The sequence below is a fragment of the Sander lucioperca genome, chromosome 21 (assembly GCF_008315115.2).
Source record: "Sander lucioperca isolate FBNREF2018 chromosome 21, SLUC_FBN_1.2, whole genome shotgun sequence".
NCBI lineage: Eukaryota > Metazoa > Chordata > Actinopteri > Perciformes > Percidae > Sander > Sander lucioperca.
Genome location: NC_050193.1, coordinates 12,279,177 through 12,301,880, shown reverse-complemented (window position 1 = coordinate 12,301,880; position 22,704 = coordinate 12,279,177). Strand labels below are relative to the sequence as shown.

Sequence of the window (22,704 nt, the reverse complement as noted above, 5' to 3'; positions counted from 1 at the left end):
CACTATTTCATAAGAAAAAAACTGTAAACTGTAATTCGGGGGGAAAACAAATTCTCCTCCCCCTTCATCTCTGTTTTGTTTCTTACCTCCTTCTGTCACATCACTTAAAATCAAATCACATCATGGCCAAACACACCACACTTCAACCCCAGCCGGTGACCAACAACAACCCGTGGATGCTGCTGTATTTCATCTCCTTCCTCCTCATCGTCAGCTTCTTCGTACTCAACATGTTTGTTGGCGTTGTGGTGGAGAACTTCCACAAGTGTCGCCAGCATCAGGAAGTGGAGGAGGCCAAAAGGCGTGAGGAGAAGCGTCAGCGGCGCATGGAAAAGAAGAGGAGAAGTAAGAGAGGGGAATGACAGGAGAGGGATAGCAAAGGAAGCATAGAGGGAGTACGGAAGAGGCCAAAAGCTGGAAGAGAAAAAAAGCAGAGGCACATGAACTGTTGGAGGAGAAGCCAGGAATAGAGTGATACAGGGGTACAGTAAGAAAGAAGATGCAGTAATGGATTTATAAAGAAATAACGGATATGATCAGATGGAAAATGATTACAAACACTTATAAAACAACCAGATATAATGATGCAACCAATGCACTGCCTATAACACAGGCTTGAATAGCTCACTTTACCCATTTGTTAATATGACACATCACAAGAATCAATTCTTTCTAGCATTTAGAGCTGTGATCAACACTGATCAAAATCTGTGCGGTCGAAGGAAAGAGAGATGGAAATAGAGACAGGCAGATAATAATAAACACACACACGGCAAGTGTCATAATTGCTTATGTCCTCTCCTATTTGGGAGGTTTTCTTTTGTTGATAGTGATTCCAGCTTGATCAAAGCTTTTAAATGTTGCACTTCCAAGTGCTCAATGTGGAAAAACCCTCTGCTACACAGGAGATTATCAGTTGTACATTTCAAGTAGGAACAGGAGCAGTTTGTTTGGATTTAGCTTAAATATAATATGTTGTAACAGACAGAAGTTTTGAATGATCACTGTATATAAGTATTTTGGGTAACACCTTACTTGAAGGTATCTACATAAGAGTGACATGACACTGTCATGAACACATGACACTGTCATGACACATGAACCCTAACCGTAACTCTAACCCTAACCCTAACTTGTCATGACAAAAACCAAATGACACTTAATGAAAGAAGCGTTATGTCATAAATGTTTGACTTGTTTATAATGTCACGTTCACGACAGTGTCATGTCACTCTTATGTAGATACCTTCAAGTAAAGTGTAACCATATTTTGTTATCACTGCAGAGAAAACGCTAAACTAAAAACACTTTTTTTAAATAACCCCCAACCCCAGATGTTAAAAAGCTTCTTTGATATATTTTTCTACCAACAGAAGCCCAGAAGCTGCCCTACTTTGCCAGCTATGGCAATATACGCCTGATGATCCACACACTGTGCACAAACCACTACCTGGACCTCATCATCACCTTCATCATCTGCATCAATGTCATCACCATGTCCTTAGAGCACTTCAATCAACCTCATGTAAGCAAAGATGTGTATGTGGTGGTTGCATAGGAACAAATTGGTGTGTCATGCTAAAGGAGTGCAGCAGGCATAGGTTGTGTATTTGTGTCTGTGGATGCAAGTTAGGTGTTAAATAAGGGGAAGCTCCTTGCATTATTGCATTTACGTAAGTAATTAGAATTTTTTGCAACTTAGCTCTGACATTGCCTAAAGCGCCTGTTCCACAAAATGTTGACAAAAACAGACAAGCTCCATTTCAGTAGGAAGAACTTATGCTGGGTTTTTGGAGTATTAATGTCAAATCTTTGTGGCTGTTTTCCTGCACCCGACTACAGCTCTCGTATAAAGCCTTCCCTTCCCCAAACAGCAAAGACACAGGGATACCAGACTGGTCAACCACCATGAAACTGTACCCAGGCTCTGTAGCGTGTGTTGGAGTAGCTGCAGTCCATACAAAGGAGCTGTGATTGCACTGCTGATTTGATTCATGCTGCTGTCAGAGTGGTGTTAGCTGTACAGTACATGTATCTGTCCATTCATGTGTAATGAATGGAGGTTCAAAAGCCTGATAGTGGTTTTTTTTGTGAGGGCGAGGAAAAGTGATTATCCTTGAGATAAGATGGCCATTTGACCTTTAAAATGGAGCAAGCTTTCTCAAACTGACCAAGCATCAGATAAATATCACAGGTTTTGTCGGATGTTTGTGTTGACATTTGGCAGCCTCCCACTTGTTAGAAGCTACACCTCTATTTATGAAAGGAGAAAACAGCCAAGCAAAATAGTCTGTTGTTACAGGAAGCTGGACTGTTAATGTTCATGTTAATGTTAATGTTAAGACGATTAAAACATGCTTGACTTTGGAATATTTGAATACTCTGCAAATACACTTTAGCTTAAAATTGTGTGTTTATTAGGGGATGTAATGTGTTAGTGTTTGTGGTTTTATGAATGGAATCTGCCCTGTTTTTGCCTCTGGCATGCTTGATTTTACTCTACAAACAACTGGAAGTATTCCAGTTTTACAGTTTCCCCCTGCTATTGAAACTCCACCCTACCCCATTACACACACACACACACACACACACACACACAACCACACACACACACACACACACACACACACACACACACACACACACACATGCACCTACACACATACATACATGCCCCTTTTTTACTCTCTCTTTCCAGTCTCTGGATCTCGCCCTGAAGTACTGCAACTATTTCTTCACCTCCATGTTTGTGCTGGAATCAGTGCTCAAACTCATCGCCTTCGGCTTTCGCCGCTTCTTCAAAGAGAGGTACAGTGTGTGTTTACAGCTTGTGTGTTGGCAGCGTGATTGTGTATGAGAGTGTTTCCCTTTCTGCTTGCATGTAAATGCATGCTTATTTGTAGCACTATGCACACAGGTATAATTCTAATACAAGACAGTTTGATGTCATTGCAAAACTCATCCATCCACTGTGGGATTTGTTAACCTGCTGTCCAGAGGTAGACTGTACTCTACCTGAAGAGAGCACTGTGATGATTGTACATCAGCTTTTCTTATGGCTTTTTTAGTGTTTAGCCTTAAATGCCCTCTGGATAAGATGCGAATGAACTTTATATTTCATTACAGTTGGAGATTCAATATCACCAAAAATTACAATATCTCCAATGCTTTCGTCTATTCAGCTCAGTCACTTATCACATATTTGATGTGAAAATTGAAAATTAAAGCGACTATCAGAGCTCTAGGCACATGCCATAATCTTATGTATTAACATATAATATAAATAGTATCACAATAAACAGTTATTTAGTTCAAAGTGTAATGGCTGTACAAATCTGCCTTTTGCTTTGATCATTATAAATTGAAAATGGAATAACAGCTTTGATGATATATAGAGGATTATGAAATATGTGGAAATATGTGAGCTGCCTCTGAGGCGTTCTGTTATTAAAGGTGCTCTAATACTGACTTTAGATTCAAATGTGTGACTAAATTAAATATATAATAAACGAATACAAATCTTAAAATCAAGTTCATAAAGTCATTTTCTTTGCATTCATTTGAATTTTCATTTCCATTGTTAATATGTACTTAAAAACAGTGCTGAAATACAAAATAATAGAATTTTAATCATGTGATAAAACATGCGATGAATCACGATTAACTATAGAAATTCAACGATTAATCGCGATTAAGATTATTAACCATGTTAGGCAGACTATAAAACGTTTTTTTTTTCTAAAAACATGGCATTTCCTTTTGTCGACGATCCCGTTGATGAAGAAGCTGTATTACTTCTGCTTTACTTCGCAGGGTGTTATATGTCGGGAGATGATATTGAAGCCCCGACATTTTAATTTTCAGATAACTTCCTATTTGAGCGGTATCGTTTTTCTTCCCAGTCTGTTATGCAGCCTAGGCTACATAACCTTATCCGTCCTCATATCACTAACGTCACCCATCGTGGACATGCTCTACATCCCAGCAGATTATTTGTGTCACATTATTTGTTTTTTTAAACGGCAGTTTTCTTTATTGGTGATGCAGAGCATTTTAGTAAAGCCACTGTGTAGCAAAGCGCCGTCAGAAGAAGGTGACTTGCTGTGAAACGTGTTTTAAACGTTTTTGTAGTGTTCCCTGGACACAAACCAGTACGAGCCATTAAAAAAGAGTTCCACAGTATTGCAGGTGAATGATGTAAACCCGTTGAAATAAAAGATTATGAATTCTAATTCTGTTAATGATGGTGCTGCAGTCTCAGTGGGATTAGTAGGTGTAGTACTTTTTCGCCCGCAGTATTGCACTTAAATGAAATAGATTATAGGTTCAATACTATTTCACCAGTAATATTAGGCTATACTTATGATTAAATATGATACACTAGCCTATATTGGAACTTACGTATTTACTCTAGCAGCACTTTTCTCCCACGCAAATTCTCTCTCTTTTGCAGCAGCCGCTGTGTTGTTTTTTTAACTCGCTGTATGTGCGCATGAGTATTTCTGCCGACCCGTTTGTTTGTGGTTGTTACCATGGTAAATCGTAGTATCATGGCTCCATTCATGCTGCCTTTTTATAGTGGTGGTGCACGTGCGTGAACCTACTCCGAGGTGATTGAACCAACTCATATCAGCTGTTCTGGAACCGAAAACTCAGAGTTTCCCATCTCAGGATAAATCAACTCAGACATCAGGGTTAGACTCAGAGTTTGTTAAACCTCCTTCCTGAAACGTGCCCCTGCACCACGAAACATAACAGAGTTCCAGAGTTCCAGCCAATAACAGACAAGAAGGATTTTGGGGTGAGGTTTGGGGGGTTAGTGTGCGGAAGCACGGAAGGGAGGGGAAGGGGACGGGATGAAGAGGAGGGAGGGGCGAGCTAGCCTCATTTTGTTTAACAATATTTCAAACGTCAACAAGAAGTAACGTCACCCAACATCGCTTAGAGCACCTTTAAGTTGAGTGAACCATATTGTGACACAAATATGTGACATTTCATGACAATTATCACACATGATCAGTTCTGTTAATGACAACCTACTGAAATGTCATCATTGTCACAGTAAGAAGCAAGAGTTTACAGTTTTATTTTTAGTATTAAAGGGGTGGTTCAGAATTTTGGACATAGGATCTCATTTCCAAGTTAGCCAGTGTGTTATTTATCAGTGGAGACCGTTTTCAACACTTTTCATCCAGTCCTTCCAGTTGCAGAGTTCACTGGTGCTAGGCTAGCACAAGTCAACAGTATCTGCTAGCCTGCCACTAAAAACAGTCTTACCCACTCCACAGTACACCTGAGGCAAATAAATTATAACGCCAGACTATCGATGTAAATGTCTGTGTTGATAGAATAATGTTAGAAATAAAACTACCCTAAAACGGTCTCCACTGATAAATAACACACTGGCTAACTTGGAAATGAGATCCTATGTCCAAAATTCTGAACCACCCCTTTAAGGTGTCCACCATCAAATCATTCTTTCAGTCCCTTATTCCATAATATATGTATTAACTATCATTCATATGGGTGAACTACAGAATTACAGCATCATTCTTCTTAACAAACCCAAATTACTTATTTTACTTACTTACTCTTACTTAGAGACCAGACTTATTGATTTGTCACTCACTTAAATGTGCACGGTGATGAGACTGATGTCTTATTCTTTTCAGGGATATGTGGTATGTGGTGGATGATGGTAGTTTAATGTCGTTGGCCTATTTTAGTTTGTTAAGAGAAAGAGGAAAAAGCAGGAGAGAGATGGGAAAGAGACAGATAATATATAGGAAGGGAAGCTGGACTGATCAAAGACAAAACAGGAGGAGGACAAATGAGTAATGAAATAGGAAAGAGATGAGCGGATATAGAAATAATTTATCACACGGTTATCAGCTGGCACTTTGTCTCTTTTTATGTAGTGTCAGTAACAGCTGTGAGCAGTCACTGTATATAGTATCATTTAGAGGTTGGGGTGACTCTCAGGCCAGCTTTAGAACTGGGTCATTGGAGTAGCAGGTAACACACAAACACACCGCCACATGTGCCACCAACAGAACTGCAGGTACTGTACGTTTGCAGTGTGTGTACTGTAAATGTGTGTGCCAGGCTTAAAAGTTCTGAGGCTGACAGTGAAGGAGATATGAAAGTCCAACACACATTTAATTGGGTAACAGGTGCATTGTTACCAGGTGAGCTAAATTGTCTCTATGACGTTGATGAAGTGATTAAGGAACATTATTTTGTATGTATGAACAAAGGCAGCTGCCGTCCTCTGTATTACAGTAAAGAGCTGCAACCATAGAGGATGATGCACCTTCTTTTGCTACTGTGAAAAGGTGGGTAAGTCCGGAACAACAATGTGAAAAAAGATGGAAATATGATCATGTGCATGATGATAATGAGTCATGGGCGGCGGTTGACACACTGTTGTCATTGGCATTTTGAATAGGCAAGCATTCTGATAAATGAACTGGCAGTGCCAAGAGTTTTAGCACTCTGTGTGCCTTGTCTTGCCACCTTGATGATTTCATAAAAGATCCGTATTGACTATCTTCCAAAAAGTCTGAATATAAATGAGGACTATGGTAACTCCTGAAGCGATTACATGAGGAAATAAAGGGTATACATCTGGGGAAGCTTGTAGTCACAACAGGTCAAAATACTTGCCCTCAATTGACATGTAACAATGACTATGGTGGCTTCAATTTCTTTGATTCCTGGCCCTGAGTGTATGATTTACAGTCAGAGCCAACAAGTGAACAGCTGTATTTTGTAACTGTTACTGTTACATCTTTTTCTTAACACGTTTGCCTACAAACTTGCCAGCATGCCAGTGCATTTGTGTTTACATTTGCTTTGTGGTGCAATGCCTTAGTGCACCTTCACATGAGTGTGTGTATATACTGTATGTGTGTGTGTGCTTGTGCTAGATGGAACCAGTTGGACCTCGCCATTGTGCTTCTGTCAGTGATGGGGATCACCCTCGAGGAGATCGAGATCAGTGCTGCCCTGCCCATCAATCCCACAATCATCAGGATCATGAGAGTACTGAGGATAGCACGAGGTATGTGTGGGTCTGTGCGTGTCTGTGTGTCTGTCTGTGTGTGTGTGTGTGTGTGTGTGTGTGTGTGTGTGTTACATGGAGTGTAAAACAAGAACTGACCTTTCCACAGTTAAATGTTTAGCCTGTAATTGAACCTGAGGGATTTCCCACTAAATGCCCACATTTAAAGTTTCTCTTTCTCTCTCACACACACATGCACACACAGTGCTGAAGCTGCTGAAGATGGCGACAGGAATGAGAGCCCTGTTGGATACAGTGGTCCAAGCCCTGCCTCAGGTACAGTGTACAGACACACACACACACACACACACACACACACACACACACACACACACACACACACACACACACACACACACACACACACACACATTGTCTCCTTTTTCCTCACTAACACACACTCCCAGAGAGAGAGTTGGCCAGTCTCAGTCAATAGCCAGAGTAGCTCTAAACACCCCTTCTCTGTTGTCCTGTAGGCAACTCTAATAGATGACTCATTCATGCCACAGACTGGTAGACTACACACACACACACACACACACACACACACACACACACACACACACACACACACAGGCTTTGTCTTGTTTTCACTTTCAGCACCATGGAGAGTACCCAGACTCCCACTGCGACCACTGTGTGCTAGCAACAGCAGCAGCTTCTTAAACCAGTCTGTAGTTCTTTTGGTAGTGAAATGTCCACAGAGTCAGGCAGTTTCTAAGCCGTCCACCCGGCACATTGTCAAAATCATCCCAGTGCACTGAAAGTTCAATTCTGTAGAAAATTCCCAGAATGCATATTTGCTCTCTATTATTACTGACTGGAAGTATTGTCTGTTTGCTTTGTAGCATAATCTTATGAGTAAGAAATGAAATAGGACACAATAGAACAAATGTCTTGTTATGTATCATATTTGTGTGTGGTTTTTATGTTCGACCTCAAAATCATGTCTTCATCAGTGTCCCAATGTTTACTTATCAATTAATAATATTTTTTTTATTTAATTAATAATTAAATAACTTTTGCCTGAAGCTGTGTTCACTGTGCGCTGGTGTCTTTCTTAAAGCACCAGTTTGAACTTTGACATTCTCATTAACATTATTTTACCTGTAAAAACTTAAGGCAATTGTTTGACATTTTTGGAATTATGCTTATTTGTGTTTTTGCCAAGAGATAATTGAGAAGATTGATACCTTTCTCATGTCTGCTCAGTAAATATGTAGCTGGATCCAGCAGTTGATCAGCTTAGCTTAGAAGACTGGAAATGGGGAAACAGCTGGCTTGGTTTTGTCCAAAGATTACAAAAACTCTGCCTACCAGCACCTCTAAGGCTACGTTCACACCGCAAGTCTTAATGCTTAATTCGGATTTTTCTTTACTCAGATCCGATTTTTAAGTCACTACTTAACAGGTTACAGTATATCTCCTTGGTTTAATCTGTACAAAATGTAGAAAAACTAAGCTAAGCTTAAAAAATTAAATGTACAGCCTTCTTCATGGACATGCAGGCACAATGTTTGACCCATTGACCATCAAAAGTAAGATGAAGCAAACCAAGGGAAACAGGTGGTGTGGGGTAAGGAGGGCAGGCGGAGGTGAGGGAGAACAGATTTCTTGTCTTTCTTTTCTATTGATCCCCCTCTCATTAACACTAAGCCCTTTGCTCTATCCCAAGGGCACCAGGCGAGGTAATTAAAACTTGGGCTAATTAAACAGTTCCAGGAGGTCTCTTGCTGTGCTGTGTGTGTGCATATTAAGGTTCTGAAAGGGTGAGAGTGAAAGAGTTACACCTGGCGAGACCTGAGGTGATCTCACGCTTTATTTCACTGTGAAAAAGAAATGGCAAGCTGCCAACATTTCTTCATTACATCACATAGGATATTGAAGACAGTATTGACATTTCAACAAAGGCTTCGGGATACAGTTTACCAAAGGAACAGGCGAATACAGACTGCTATTGTTCTAAGAAATATGAATAAAGACATCATGGCACAGAGGGAAAGATGTCTGCTAGAATAATAATGAATTAGATTAGACATGATGTAAATGCTTCACAAGTTCCACAAGCAGTTTATGTATTTAATAAGCCATGACAGGACATGGAGATGTAATGAGGGATCCATACACTTACACTAAACGGGTGAGTAAGCTTAATAGCTCATTGGCATGTTAAGAGATATGCGCTTTTTATGAGCTTGTCTTTACAAAGACGCAGAAAGACAAAGTAATTTTACCCACAAGGGTCCTCTATTATCCTCTCCTCCCCAACTGATGCGAAATGGCTGCAACAAGCCATTCACTAACACTAATAGCCTATATCATGTTGGTACTAGAGTCGAGCCAGTTGTTTTAGCTCTTTTCTACGAATGGATGAGAAACCTCCAAAATAGCTTTAGGCAGATGTGGAAGCCACATGGAATGTCATTTTTGCTCTGGGAAGCTGTCAGAAGCTGTCCCCTATGAAAGTATTTGTATTTAGCTTAAAAAAAATGTGTCTCTCAAATCATTAAAAAAGTAGAACAAATGTTTTGACATTTGTGCAAAAACTAACTCGAACAAATTGTAAAGCTCATGTTTATTTTCATCCTGGATAGGGTAAGTTATATACATCTGCATTTAAAATACCATTAAATCCTTCCTAGTAAAACTTCTCAAAAGTGCGTTAATCCTTATGCTGGATCCCACATAGACTTGGGCCATTATGAAGCACAGACTGTTAAGTACACCAGGCCGGATAGTACTAACTTGGAGATGTACTTCAGGCAAACCCCACAACAGTCGTATTTATTATTTCAGCGCTCCAAATGAAAGGTTGAGGGGCAATTACCGCCATTGCTTTCCGTCCAATGGGACTCATCAGACTGGGCTGCATGTAATGGGGGCATATTTGTCTAAATTAAAAGTAAACTTTTATATTTTTAGATTGTAGATGCTTCTAAACATTATTATAGTGTTATATGCATGCATATATTTTGTTCTTTTATCACCACCTTCTGCAGCTCTTTTGTTAAGTGTAGAATTGAGCTTTTTACAGTAAAGGAGACTTACTAGGTGTAAGCTATAGGCTATTTATGTTAAAGGTTTTGACAACAGTAAAACGTAAATAATAGCATATACGTACTAAGTTTTCTGATTTTCCCCCTATCAATTATAATTGTAGTGAATTTCTAAGGAGAGAAGACACATTAACAAAAATATTTAAACATTGAGTATAAGAGGGATAGTTCTAATAAATGCAAACTATATATTTTGGTAGAAAAGGCATTGCTCTGAAATCAATCAATAGCTTTTTTTATTTGTCACATGAAATCGTACGATGTGCAATTCCAGTGAAATGTTATCCCATCAGCTTGTTAAACTTGTGCATGATTCATCATGAAGTGGAATGTGGCCGTGAGATGGCCACACCGCAAAAGAGTCACCCGGTAGAATGGCACTGGCACTCCAGGATCCAACCAAGTCCCTGCAAAAGGACACCACAGCTCCTGACATCCCACTGGAAACCAACGTAGGCGCTAAGGCTACTCAGCTCACCGTCCAACACCTGCACACTGGCTAGCAGTAGTTTGATTTGATTGTAGTTCAATGTAATCTAAATTCAATCACAGTCTTTTTTTTTTTTTTGACTTGGCTCCGATTTACTGGGAGCTTTTCCTCCAAAGCAGGCATTAATATAAAAACTCTCCTTTTCTTCATGATTTGTCTTCTTCAACTATGCATGATTATAGTCCTGCCTATAGCCGAAAAACCTCTGTCACAAGTATCTCAATATAATTTACTTTAATAAACTTCATTTGCAATACAATGGGCAATCTCTTTAGAAAAAGTGTTTGTCATTGTCGTAATGTGGATGCATTAATCCAAGACCAACAGCAGATTTAAAGTATCTTTCCCCTGAAAAACAGGTGGAGTAATCTAAAGCTCTCTTTATAACACATGGGTAGAGTATAATTATAGTAACTATTTGTCACTGCATCCCCTCATTCCCTGTGGAGCAGTGTTGTTAAAGCCAGTGAATAGGGTACTGGGTTTTGTATCCCTGTAATGGGATTAGATTTTGCCTCAAATTGGGATAACAGAAGGCTGTTTTGCAGTGGAACCGACCAGATCCCAAACCCCCCAATGCAAACATTTACAACAGCATCAGGGGTTCAGTCATATGAAGGTCTCAGAGGAAGTTGTGCCATAATTTGCAGAACTTTTGAGTAGTAATTGTGGTTGAATTATGTTCACGTGCACAAGGCAGGCAAGTCTATAGCTAATTTATCAAAGGTTCCATTAGCATTTGATGTTTTTGTTGTTTGTTGCTCTTGTGCATTAGATAGTGATTATATATATATATATATATATATATATATATATATATATATATATATATATATATATATATATATATATTATATAAAACCTAGTCTTAATACTTTTTTCAGGATGCTGTCAAACGGTTTATAACATGCATGGTAAGATGTTCTCGTGTGTGTGTGTGTGTGTGTGTGTGTGTGTGTGTGTGTGTGTGTGTGTGTGTGTGTGTGTGTGTGTGTGTGTGTGTGTGTTTTGCAGGTGGGTAACCTGGGCCTGCTCTTCATGCTGCTGTTTTTCATCTACGCCGCCTTAGGAGTAGAGCTATTTGGAGAACTTGGTAAGTGCTCATGGCATCCAATCACGATGCTGTAAATGATTACATCATACAAAACCTCTTTTACGTTTTATGGTTCTGCGCAGGCTCCACGCAGAGCTTTCGCCATAGCCTACGTAAGTGGCCTGATGTTTATACTTGTGCGCTGGTGTGTGCGTCGAGCCAGCATGTGTGTGTGTAGGGGGGGGGGGGGGGGGGGGGTAGAGCGAGGGAGAAGTGAAAGAGTGATGGCCATTAGCTTCGGAGCGAGTACTGACTCTAGAGTCAGAGTGAGAGAAACAAAGTATCCCCCCTTGGTCATTTGGGAACAATGACCAAGGTGCGAAATCTGTAGCAGGAGAAGTTAACCCTCTCCTTGATTTCATGTTGTTTATGGAGAAGGAGAACCAGGAAATAAGTCAGGGGAAATGCACCGCTACCAAGCCACAGCCGAGCGACGTGCGTCGCTACGACGTGTAGTTAAATTTTTCGAGAGGTGCACGTCAGGCTACGTCGTAGGGTCCGGCGTAGATGCAGAGGGGTCTGCGGGGATACGCTGTCGAGTCGACGCAGAAGCATAAAAAGGTCTTAAGTGTGCACTTTGAATATAAACGATGTTAAGCAATTATACAATATAACAAAGTATTTGCCGTATTTTTGCCATATATTCATTCCATGATCTTTGGTCATTTACAAACAAGAGAACCAAGGCTGTAATATATATTTATATATATGATTGTATTAAGTTACAATAAAGACAGGGCCACATTCGTTGACACTGATGATAAATTGATTATTTATTGTAAAAATGATTTGGATATTTAGGCCAATGTAATGGGATAAATGATGAAAATGTTTGAGTTTTGGACAGATTTTCCCTTTACAATGGATGGGTTAAAACTTTTTAGAAACGTATTATCTGTCATGTACCAACATTTGCACCATTATATACAGTATTATATATATGCAGTATATTTACAGTATTCCACTAGTTGGATTAATCCTTTCATCACACATATATGTGGTAATGTTGTGATGAAAGGATTATGCTCTAGTTGAAGAGCACATTGTCCACACTTCATCATCTATAGGTGTAAGATGATTAAATATCAACATACTGTATGTCAATGTCAGTCCAGGTGGGTAAATAAAATTGTGGCTTCCAGTTTTGGTGCACTTATTAAAGTGAACTCAGCTTGTGCACGTAAAAGCATGAGGACTCGTATTAACTTTATTATGAAAATCTTCTTATTTCCTCTCCATCCTTTATTCCTTTTCATTCATTCTCCCTCCTGCAGTCAGACAGCCATTAGGGAATCAACCCACTCTCCAGTATTCTGATACATAAGTACTGTCCTAAAATATCCACATTGAAGTTGGAAGATACGTCTTCCGAACTGTCACATTTCCCTTGTGTGCTGCAGCTGCAGCCTGTGGCAAAGTTGCTTCCTATTGGAGCTTGGCAGGAAAAAGGATTAGTGGCAAATGCAAGTGTCGCTTTCTTGAGGCCATTCCAGAGATTATCGTGGGATATAAGCTCAAAGACAAATAGAGTGTTTGGTCACATTGCTGCTGATTTGATAACAAACTGTGTCTACACTGAGTTGTCTTGTTTGGACAGTCATACAGGCAGCTTAGCGACAGAAATGGTGCATGCCACTGCAGTTTTTGGGAACAATGACATGTTGAGTGTTGAGTGTTCAGATTTACAAATCTCTTTTTTTTTTTGTTGTCCCTGCTCCCTTCCTGTTCCATTTCCCTTTTCTCTCCACCCTCTTACCTCTTTCTTATCTGTGACCTGATAACTTCTTCTCTTCCTCCATCCATCCACCCCATCTCACTCTCATCCTCAGTTTGCAATGAAGACTACCCATGTGAGGGAATGAGTCGTCACGCTACCTTTGAGAACTTTGGCATGGCTTTCCTTACCTTGTTTCAAGTCTCCACGGGCGACAACTGGAATGGCATCATGAAGGTACAAAGTTACTTAGTCATTATTTGTGTTTTAAAAGGAAGAAATACAGAACTAGAGACACCAGTGAAGAGGTGGTCTAAGAGAAACAAGGCAAGGCAAGTTTATTTATAGAGCACCGTCTCATACACAGAGCTCATTCAAGTGCTTTACTGGTAAAAAAATAAATATATATACAATGAGATACATGAAAGGACAGACACATTTCATAAAGATACAACAAAGTTTCAAACAAAAATGATAACGTAATTAAAGGTGCCATCAAAAAAGACTAATTAGAAGCTCTGGAACAGTCTTTAACTTAGATTTAAAAATGGTTACAGTTGATGCATACCTTAGATCCAGCGGAAGCTGATTTCAGCAGTGGGCAACAGAATGGCTAAAAGCCGTTTCACCACTCTTGGACAAGAGACAAACTCCTCCTCAGTATGTCTGTCATCCTATCATCATCTTATCTTCCACCGTAGTGATACTTACTGATAAAATAAAAATGTGCTTGCTCAGCACCGGAGCACAGATTTCCTTACTGATGGCTTCGGCAGAGGAGTGACTGTGCCTCATTGTGCGCGCACACACACACACACACACACACACACACTCACACACACACAAACACACAAAATACCAATTTTGCCTGAACACATCTACTACCACCAGCAGCTATTACCACTCCTCCACACACCTAGACTGTGAGGAGAATAGAGATTATGCTGGAGCATGTCATCGGGCGTGGACCATTAAACACACTCTGGATACAGGTAGTGTTGATGGTAGTGGGCCATGTAACAAACCAGCAGGCCACAGATGCTCTGTCATTTTAGCTGTCTGGCCTGTGAGACATGTAGACCTACTTTGGTTTAGTAAGAGGCTGGCGAGACAGAGTGGTAATTAGCTGTGCAGTGACCATAGGGAAGAGAGAAAATATTGAGGGAGAGGAAAATATGTAAGAAGACAATGCAGAGTGGCCCCAGTGAACTGTAATGAGAGGTAGGACAAGAGGGGGTTAAAAGAACTGACCGTTTATTATGCTTTCTTACCTCTAGAGGGTTTGTTAAAGCAAGAATGAATGAAAAAAGGTAGAGCAGCATGAGCGAGAGCAAATGGAGAATTGGAACAAGCAAGAACAAAAATATGTGTAGAAATAAGATGGAAAAGGAGTGAAGGCAGAAAAGGGAGATGTTGTGTGAAGGAGCAGAGTGTGTAAATGTCATGCAAAATTAGATAGAAATGACCAGCTTCAGCTCAGAGGGCCAACATTGTTATGTGTGGTCACAGCCTGGGTGAGATATGTGAACTTCCTCCAGAAAACACTTGTCACTTTGGTTGTGCTCTGACTGAACTCCACTGAGCTCATGTTAACCAGAGTGTAAAGAGTGGGGGGGACTCCTACTGTTTTGCATAGAAGCAAAACAATTAATTGTATTATGTTTATACAAGTTGTCATAAATTCAAAGAGCCTCGTTAACATGAGCTAGATCTACTCTATTCCCTAAAATGTATTTTTGTTATGTAAAAACTAATTTTGATTGGGTTGTGGTTTGGCTGAGCTCATAGCATTGTAAGATGACATTTAGATCTTGACTTGTCTTCTTCTCTGCATTTTCGCCACTATCAGTAATGAAATTCATTGTTGCAGAGTTACTGTAAATGTAAAATAATTGCAATTTTTCCAGGGCTTCTGTTTTACATTTCATATATTATAAGGTAATCCTGTAATTGTATCCACTTCCTGTATCTTCACAAACCTTTATCCAAAAAATGTTGTATTCTGTATGGTTTATCTGTTTTGTCTTGTGACTACATGATCCGTACTGGAAACCTGATTTGTTCAGGTCCTATCCCCCGAAATGGGCTATCCTAACCCTAACCATTCAAGGTCTAACCTCAATCATCTTCGCACATGCGTAAAACAAATCATGTTTCCAGTACGGATATGGCAGCCACACCTTTCCTCTTTTACTCGGCTCTTCTACCTCTGCTCCTAACCAACCTTGTCCTGACCTTTTTCCTCATCCTCTGCCATTATGACACCAGGACACATTGCGGGAGTGCCCACCAGACCATAGCACTGATGTGGACTATGCCTGCAATCCTAGCCTTCAGTTTATCTCGCCCATGTACTTTGTCTCCTTCGTGCTCACCGCCCAGTTTGTGCTCATCAATGTGGTGGTGGCCGTGCTGATGAAGCACCTGGACGACTCCAACAAGGAGGCCCAAGAGGAGGCGGAGATGGATGCAGAAATTGAGCTGGAGCTGGCCCAGGGCACCCTCTGTTGCATGGGCGCCCCCAGCTGCGGGGGTGGGAGGGTGGAGAAAGGACTAGTCGCTGCTGGACCTGGAGGCACAGCAGGGGGGAGGGATAGAGGAGGTCCGATTGGAGAGAGGGGAGAAGGAGTGAGGAAGATGCGACATTCAACAGGCAGTGTGCACCCAGGAGCGTACAGCTCCCATGACTCCAGCCGGACCCTATACTCACCAGCACAAGTGAGTGTGTGCATTTTTGTGTTTGTGTGAGAGTGTGAGTAATCTAATGTTTGTTTCCTGATAGTGTGAAAGCTCTATTTTGTATGTGTGGCGTTTGCTTGTGAGTGGGTGGGTGGGGGTGTGTGTGTGTGTGTTTGTGTCTGCAAGGGGATTGCGTGAATCTGCACAATCGGGATCGGACATATCACAGCTTTTTTATTATGGATCCGTTTGGCCGTGCAAAAATCTGATTCTCATTGATTTATATCCATTTCTATTTTTATTTATTTTTTCCCATTATATCCCAGATGTCAGCCAACTGCAGCTGAGCTGTAAAGCTTTGCTGTGGTCCTTTAAACAGTGGAACCATTGCATAGTTAAGTGCATTGTGAGGTTTATCTGTGCTTTAAGCCCCCAACATCTCCTTCCAGGCAGCGCTGCCTGGAAGGCACTAGGATTAGGCAATGGTTATGGTTAGGGTTAGGGTTAAGGTTAGGGTTAGGTGCCTTGAAGTCAAAGGTCGCAGTGCTGCCTGGAAGGAGACGTTGGGGGCTTAAAAACACCATTGAGCCATTGTGAGCAAGTGACACCAACAGTGGCCAGCAGTTAAATGACAGTCTGTGCCAGAAAGGTATTGAAGGTGCTTTGGGCTAAAGAATTGAATAAATAAAAGTTTGCTGTGCAACTGTTTTAGCTTCATTTTCCACATGAATTATGCCTTTATTTGGTCTGCAAAGGGGAAAAAGAGAAGTTGCCTAAATACTATCAAAACCTTCCTGCATTGTCCACTCCGACACACTTCTCTCCAAGAACATTACATAAAACACAATATGAGAATAAACAATATATAGTAGAAAATTATGGAAAGCGTGACACAGTCCAGATTTTCTTAATGCATTGTGATCCAGCTTTCAAACATATATAAATCACTGTTATAATTGCTTTAACAATTTTATTGTAGGCCTAGTGTGCACCTTGTAGCTGTGTAATGAAGATAAATATGAATTTTGATCAGACACAGTATCACTGGATAATAAACAATTTGGATCAGTATCTGGGGCAAAAAAAACGTAATGGAGACATTCCTACTTTTGAGTTTTCTCTCTGGCTGCCTGTCAGTTTGCTTCTCTTTACACAGTATCAATGCATTAGTTCATGCAGAGAAAATTACATATTCGATTCACAAACTGAAAGAATATAAAAGAGATCAACAATATGGCATTATGTCATTTCTGTATAGTGTTTGAATGGTGCTGACATTGGAGAGAGTAGAGAATCATTGCTCTATTTCCCATTGTGAAATTAACTGACAGCCACATTGCCTGATTACACTCAGTCATTTTGCCAGTCTCTTTGTATAATTCGTTTGTACTTTTGTTCATTTTCTTTTACAGATTTTGTGAGAAGAAAGGGAGGGTAAGGAGGGTCAAACATCTACACAAAGAGAGGAAATAGTAAGATAGGCATATAACAGGCAGATAAAAGGAAAGAGACACTAAGCTGTGTCTTAATTGCAACATTGCACAAGTGCAATTGTGTTAAAAAAAATCAATGAATATGAATGAAACACATTGGGCTGGAATTTAAGGCATTTTCCAAAATGAAACCAAACTACTTAAGTGATATTAGATGAAAGCCAAGACTAAGCCATATATTTCCTTCTTTTTAAAAAAAAAGTTTTGTCTTCTTTCACTGTAGTCATAGCAACCTATGTTGTCAGCAAGCAGAGATGAGCAACTTTAATGGCTTTCTCAATTTTTCAGCTTTCAGTATTCACATTGAGATTACGCGAGTTTGCAGACACGTGCACAGTTACATTTTTTAAATGATACATCTATCTCGTCTACATCTGTGCGTGAGAGTGGATGGTCTCTCATTTCTACTCGCAGTCTGACAGCAGAGACACACGCTTCCATTATGAAATCGCTAATGATAGTCTGCGATATCGGTGCAGAAACACATAAAGATGACTCATCGGCTTCTATAAAGAGTCTCACCGTTATAGAGCTAAAGTTGGCTGCGTGGAGACATTTTTAGCTCACTGTGACGGAACTTAATGCAGACCAGGGAGAACACATTGGCAGCATCCTCCCCCCCCCCCTCTCTCTATCTCTCCCGATCTCCCCTCTCTTATTCTCTGTCTCTTAAGTGATGCAATAAGGGATCTGGCAGAACAATGCAATTTATTTGGAACACAGGTCCTGTGTGTGTGTGTGTGTGTGTGTGTGTGTGTGTGTGTGTGTGTGTGTGTGTGTGTGTGTGTGTGTGTGTGTGTGTGTGTGTGTGTGTGTGTGTAAACATTGTGACATATTCTGCTGTGGTGCTTTAGTAAATTTCAACATATTGTCATTGTAGCTTCTCCAGAGAATACAAATAATAGATCTGATGAGTCTTGATGATGTATAGAGACTTAAGAAAGATTGCAGCTACAACTTCTATATTCTGTAACGTGCCATAACACACACTGAAAAAGTCATTTTCGACTCTATGGTGAAACACTCGTAATATATTGCACAGGGACTGGAGGTGACACTGTAGGAAATCGACACACACAGAGGGAGAGAGAGTTAGGGAATAAGAGAGGAGAGATAATGGCTGAGCCGGAGACAGTCCGATAGACGCAGTAATTAATTTCAGCTCTCTCCCCTTTCTCTCAATTTCCATTCCCTCTAGATGGGCCCTATTGTTGTCCACTAATACAGTTATTAATGGAGGCCAGCACATAGACCACCACAGTCAATCAAACATTATTTTTTATATCAAACTCTTCATATACACAGAATGAACTATCTTGGGACTGGCTGTGTGAGAGAGAAAATGTATTAAAAGACCTGGATATGGCAGAGTCAGCCTTACTGCCAGTTTATCTTCATGCAAAAATGTGGCACCGCAACACAAACCAGCATTCTTTAGGTATATTTATATTGTTGGAAGTACAGTAACCTATCGCTTAAATCCTTAGCCCCCTCATTTTCAAAACATAAGCCATGAGTGATTGCAATATAACAGAATTAGTCAGAAATGTGTGTTTGCCTAAGATATCTAAGTATAGTCCTGTAAGCGGTGTTGTAGAAATCTGTTATGAAAATAGCCCTGTGTGGCGATTGAAGAGGAGTGACCTTTTTTCACTGTATCTTTTGGGATATATCTGCTCATGTAATTGTTATTTTGGCTGTTATGAATGTGCTACAGGCACAACAAATCTAATTCATTGTGAAATACAGTGCCCTGCCAAGAAACACAGAAATCATGTTTAAAGTAGTTTTCTTTTTTTTCTGTCAGTAGTTTCCTTTTTCTGTCAGATTGGTTTCTGGAAAAAAAAAATCAATCTGGCAGATGAGATTCAGGCAAGGAGGGATCATTTAAGTAGCCAAAAAAGCCCTGACTGATTCAGTCTAAATTGCTTTAAACCTAATAATACCCAGAGCACAAAGCAAATGCTTAAATCTTAAATTGTTTCAACAAGGTATTGAACAGCCTAATTGAGGTGATATATCAAATGTAATTGCGCCGCTCTCAGTGCTCAAGGCTTTGATAGTAAAATTAGGTGTTACTTGGCTAATGAGGATTTGGAGTCAAATTATTGAGGAGCCTTTTTGCAAAAGAGAACAGTGCTTAGCCCTGAAGGCCAACAGAGTAGGAGAGGGGGATTTGTTCTGGTTTATTTGTACATACATGACACAGAGAACGTGTTTTAGATGTTTTTTTTTACTTTTGTGGTTTTAGAAATGAAGGCTTAGGTAATCTACATGTGTGAATGTGTGCATTTATGTGTGAGTACATAATAAAGTATAAAAGCATACCTGCGTGTGCACACAGACATTTTTATAACCCTTACGATGGTGTATGCATTTCCCTGCGTGTTCTTTGTCCTCGCATGTCCGCATGTGCACATGTTGGCACCTGCGTGCAATACTGGTCTGCCGGCCTGCGTCCCGTGTGTATGTGTCCGTGTGTATGTCTGCGTGTGTGTGTGTGTGTGTGTGTGTGTGTGTGTGTGTGTATGTGTTCCAGGAGAGCCAATGGCTGGACAGCGTATCTCTCCTGATCAAGGATACATTGGAGGGGGAGATGCTGATGATCGACAACCTCTCCGGTTCTGTCTTCCACCACTATTCCTCTCCTCCACCCATCTGCAAAGATTGCAGGGGCCACCCACAAGAGGTACCACCATGAACGCACATAAATACAAACATATATGCAATACACATGCAAACACACTCAGACACCTAAAGGGCAGTCGCCGCAGATATTAAATTCATCCTTGTGGTTTAAATTTATTTTACAGAACCACAGGCATCCATTTTTTGGATACAGATTTGTCTGACACAACCATCCGCAGTACCACAGATAGATGCATACATTTTTACCATGATCATTTTTAGTGACAGGCTCTACCCACTGAGCTTCACTGGACCAACCTGGAGGCCCATATTTATCAAACATGTCAGAATCACTCCTATTAGTCAACCAGAATATTTCACTAGTATTAAAAATACTCCCACCTCAGAATATGAAACCGATTTATAAAGAAACCATCTCAGTGTTGCCAATTTAGCTATCATGCCACTAGACTTTTTATGACCATTTTTAAGAAAAAAACTGAGCCCAGCAGAAAATTCAGTGAAATTTTGGGCAAACTCCCTTGAAGAGAGTTGCAGGTGATCCTGCAGTCCTCCACGCTCGCTGTTGCTGCGGTTCTTTGGCTTGACAGCTGCGTTCAGTTAGTGAGAGAGAGCAGCATGTTCAGTCGACCACAGCAGCCAGACTGATATATAAACTGATTGCAGAGTATCCATAGTGTATTTGAAAATGCATTGGTTTAGTTTCTGTGTTCAGTCAGGGCATCTTACCAATGGCTACGCTCATATTTCAGCAAAACCTGCTTACCAAGTCTTGTTTCATTATCATAGGTTAGTGGGGAGGAAGAACCAGGTCAGCTTTAAAGCTCTGAAATGCATTTAATGTAATCACAGATGTGAGGGACCCAAATGAGATGTTATACCCACAATTTGTTGTTGTCAAATAAATGTACATTTTAGGATTTTGTGGATATTAGTAGATAGATGGCAATTGCAAAAATAATGTTACAATTACAAATCTTGATTTATAACATGCTTTTACTCCTTTGCCTGAAAATAGGCCCCACATATGGATCATTCTGAGAAGTGTGGGTCCGTGCTAGGCCTGATCTTTGCTCTGAGATGCTTGGTAAACATGGCACCGGGTATTGGATGAAAATAAACTTGAGGGACATTTTGAAATAAATTCACACTGGATGCAAGCACCTAGTTGTGTAAGAAACATGAATGAAATACCTTTCTTATCATACATATGTGTACATCTGTAAAGATGTACCAGCCTATGCAAATGTTTTTGCCTACATCAACTGTGTTTCAAAAACTTACCAAACCAAACTACTACTTTGCAAAATCAGTGAATAGCAAAACTCAGTAGCCCTGAAACACACACACTCACATATACAAGACACACACATTCATGCACACAGGAACAAGCACACACACTCACAACCACAAGGAGTTCAGGAGCAGATTACATGCATGCAGATTTGCAACAGGGACACACACACACAGGCACATGCATTTGTCACGTACTTTCATGGATATGCGCACACAGGGCTTCATTCATCACACAAAGCTGTTTGAATGGGAAGTGTTGTTAAAGTCCATACTTTATAAAGTTAATTAAAAACACAGTATCAACACATGATGATATCAACTTTCCATATGTGCAGAAATGTGGATTAATGAGGCCCATTGCATGCATGCACACATGCAACCATTCCTGGCATGCATGCACGCAGGCACCAACACTCATTTACTTGTGCTTGTATTTTGGGGTATTTTGAACTCAGGAGAGCCTGCATTAAACATAATCACAAACATACTGTTCTGTGCCAGTGTTGTCCATCATAATGACAAAGTGCAGCGGGTCAGCTCACAAGAAGCAATAACTGGGCCCTACACCTCCTTACCTGTCAGTCCTGCTTTCTGCCTGTCTGCAGATGCTGTCAAACCATCAATCTTTCCTCCCTCTTTTACATGTTTCCTCCCATCCATTCCTCCACTACTCTGGCTTTCCCTCTATCGCTCTCTGATTTACTGTGTCTGATCCTTTTCTTCAATTTCCCATGTTCTTTAACCATCAGACTCGCATATTGTTTGTTTGTTTGTGTGTGAGAGCGCTAGTGTGGGTGTGTGCCATTTTCAGACAGATGAGTCTGTCACTGCTGTGAGTTATGTACAATGGTATTGTGTTTAAGGGGACACGAAGGCACAGTGGGACACCTGGGTGCAGTGTGTGTGACAGTGAAAATATTCATCAAGTAACTACCTAATAAGGACTTGACAGAGACTGTCAACAGTTGAGTCTTCAGGGAACAATTCAATGGAGCAGTGAAGGCCTTTGCCATTTATTCAGTTGCTAGATTAAATAGGCACTTCTCAAGCATACAGGAGTGGTCCACAACACAATTTCTCTGACACTATTTTTGGAAGGGCACCATCTTAAAAAGCGTTATCAGAGTTTCGGAATCTATTTTGAAAGTTCTGAAAGCTACCTGAACAGGCA

The 22,704-nt window shown here is 40.4% G+C and overlaps 1 protein-coding gene across 5 annotated transcripts in view; it reads left to right on the top strand.

Annotated features, from left to right (window-relative positions):
* Positions 1-22,704, top strand: part of LOC116051847 (voltage-dependent T-type calcium channel subunit alpha-1I-like) — a 75,890-nt gene that overhangs the window by 42,394 nt on the left and 10,792 nt on the right. For 2 of the 5 annotated variants that reach the window (XM_035996576.1, XM_031302419.2), the window contains exons 23-31: positions 153-345; positions 1,374-1,525; positions 2,699-2,808; positions 6,930-7,063; positions 7,269-7,339; positions 11,624-11,702; positions 13,532-13,653; positions 15,685-16,134; positions 20,128-20,277. In XM_035996576.1, the coding sequence (XP_035852469.1) occupies positions 153-345; positions 1,374-1,525; positions 2,699-2,808; positions 6,930-7,063; positions 7,269-7,339; positions 11,624-11,702; positions 13,532-13,653; positions 15,685-16,134; positions 20,128-20,277 (1,461 nt within the window). Of the gene's footprint in view, positions 1-152; positions 346-1,373; positions 1,526-2,698; positions 2,809-6,929; positions 7,064-7,268; positions 7,340-11,623; positions 11,703-13,531; positions 13,654-15,684; positions 16,507-16,693; positions 20,278-22,704 lie in introns of all 5 variants that reach the window. The other 3 variants (XM_035996578.1, XM_035996577.1, XR_004105455.2) reach the window with 2 other exon arrangements.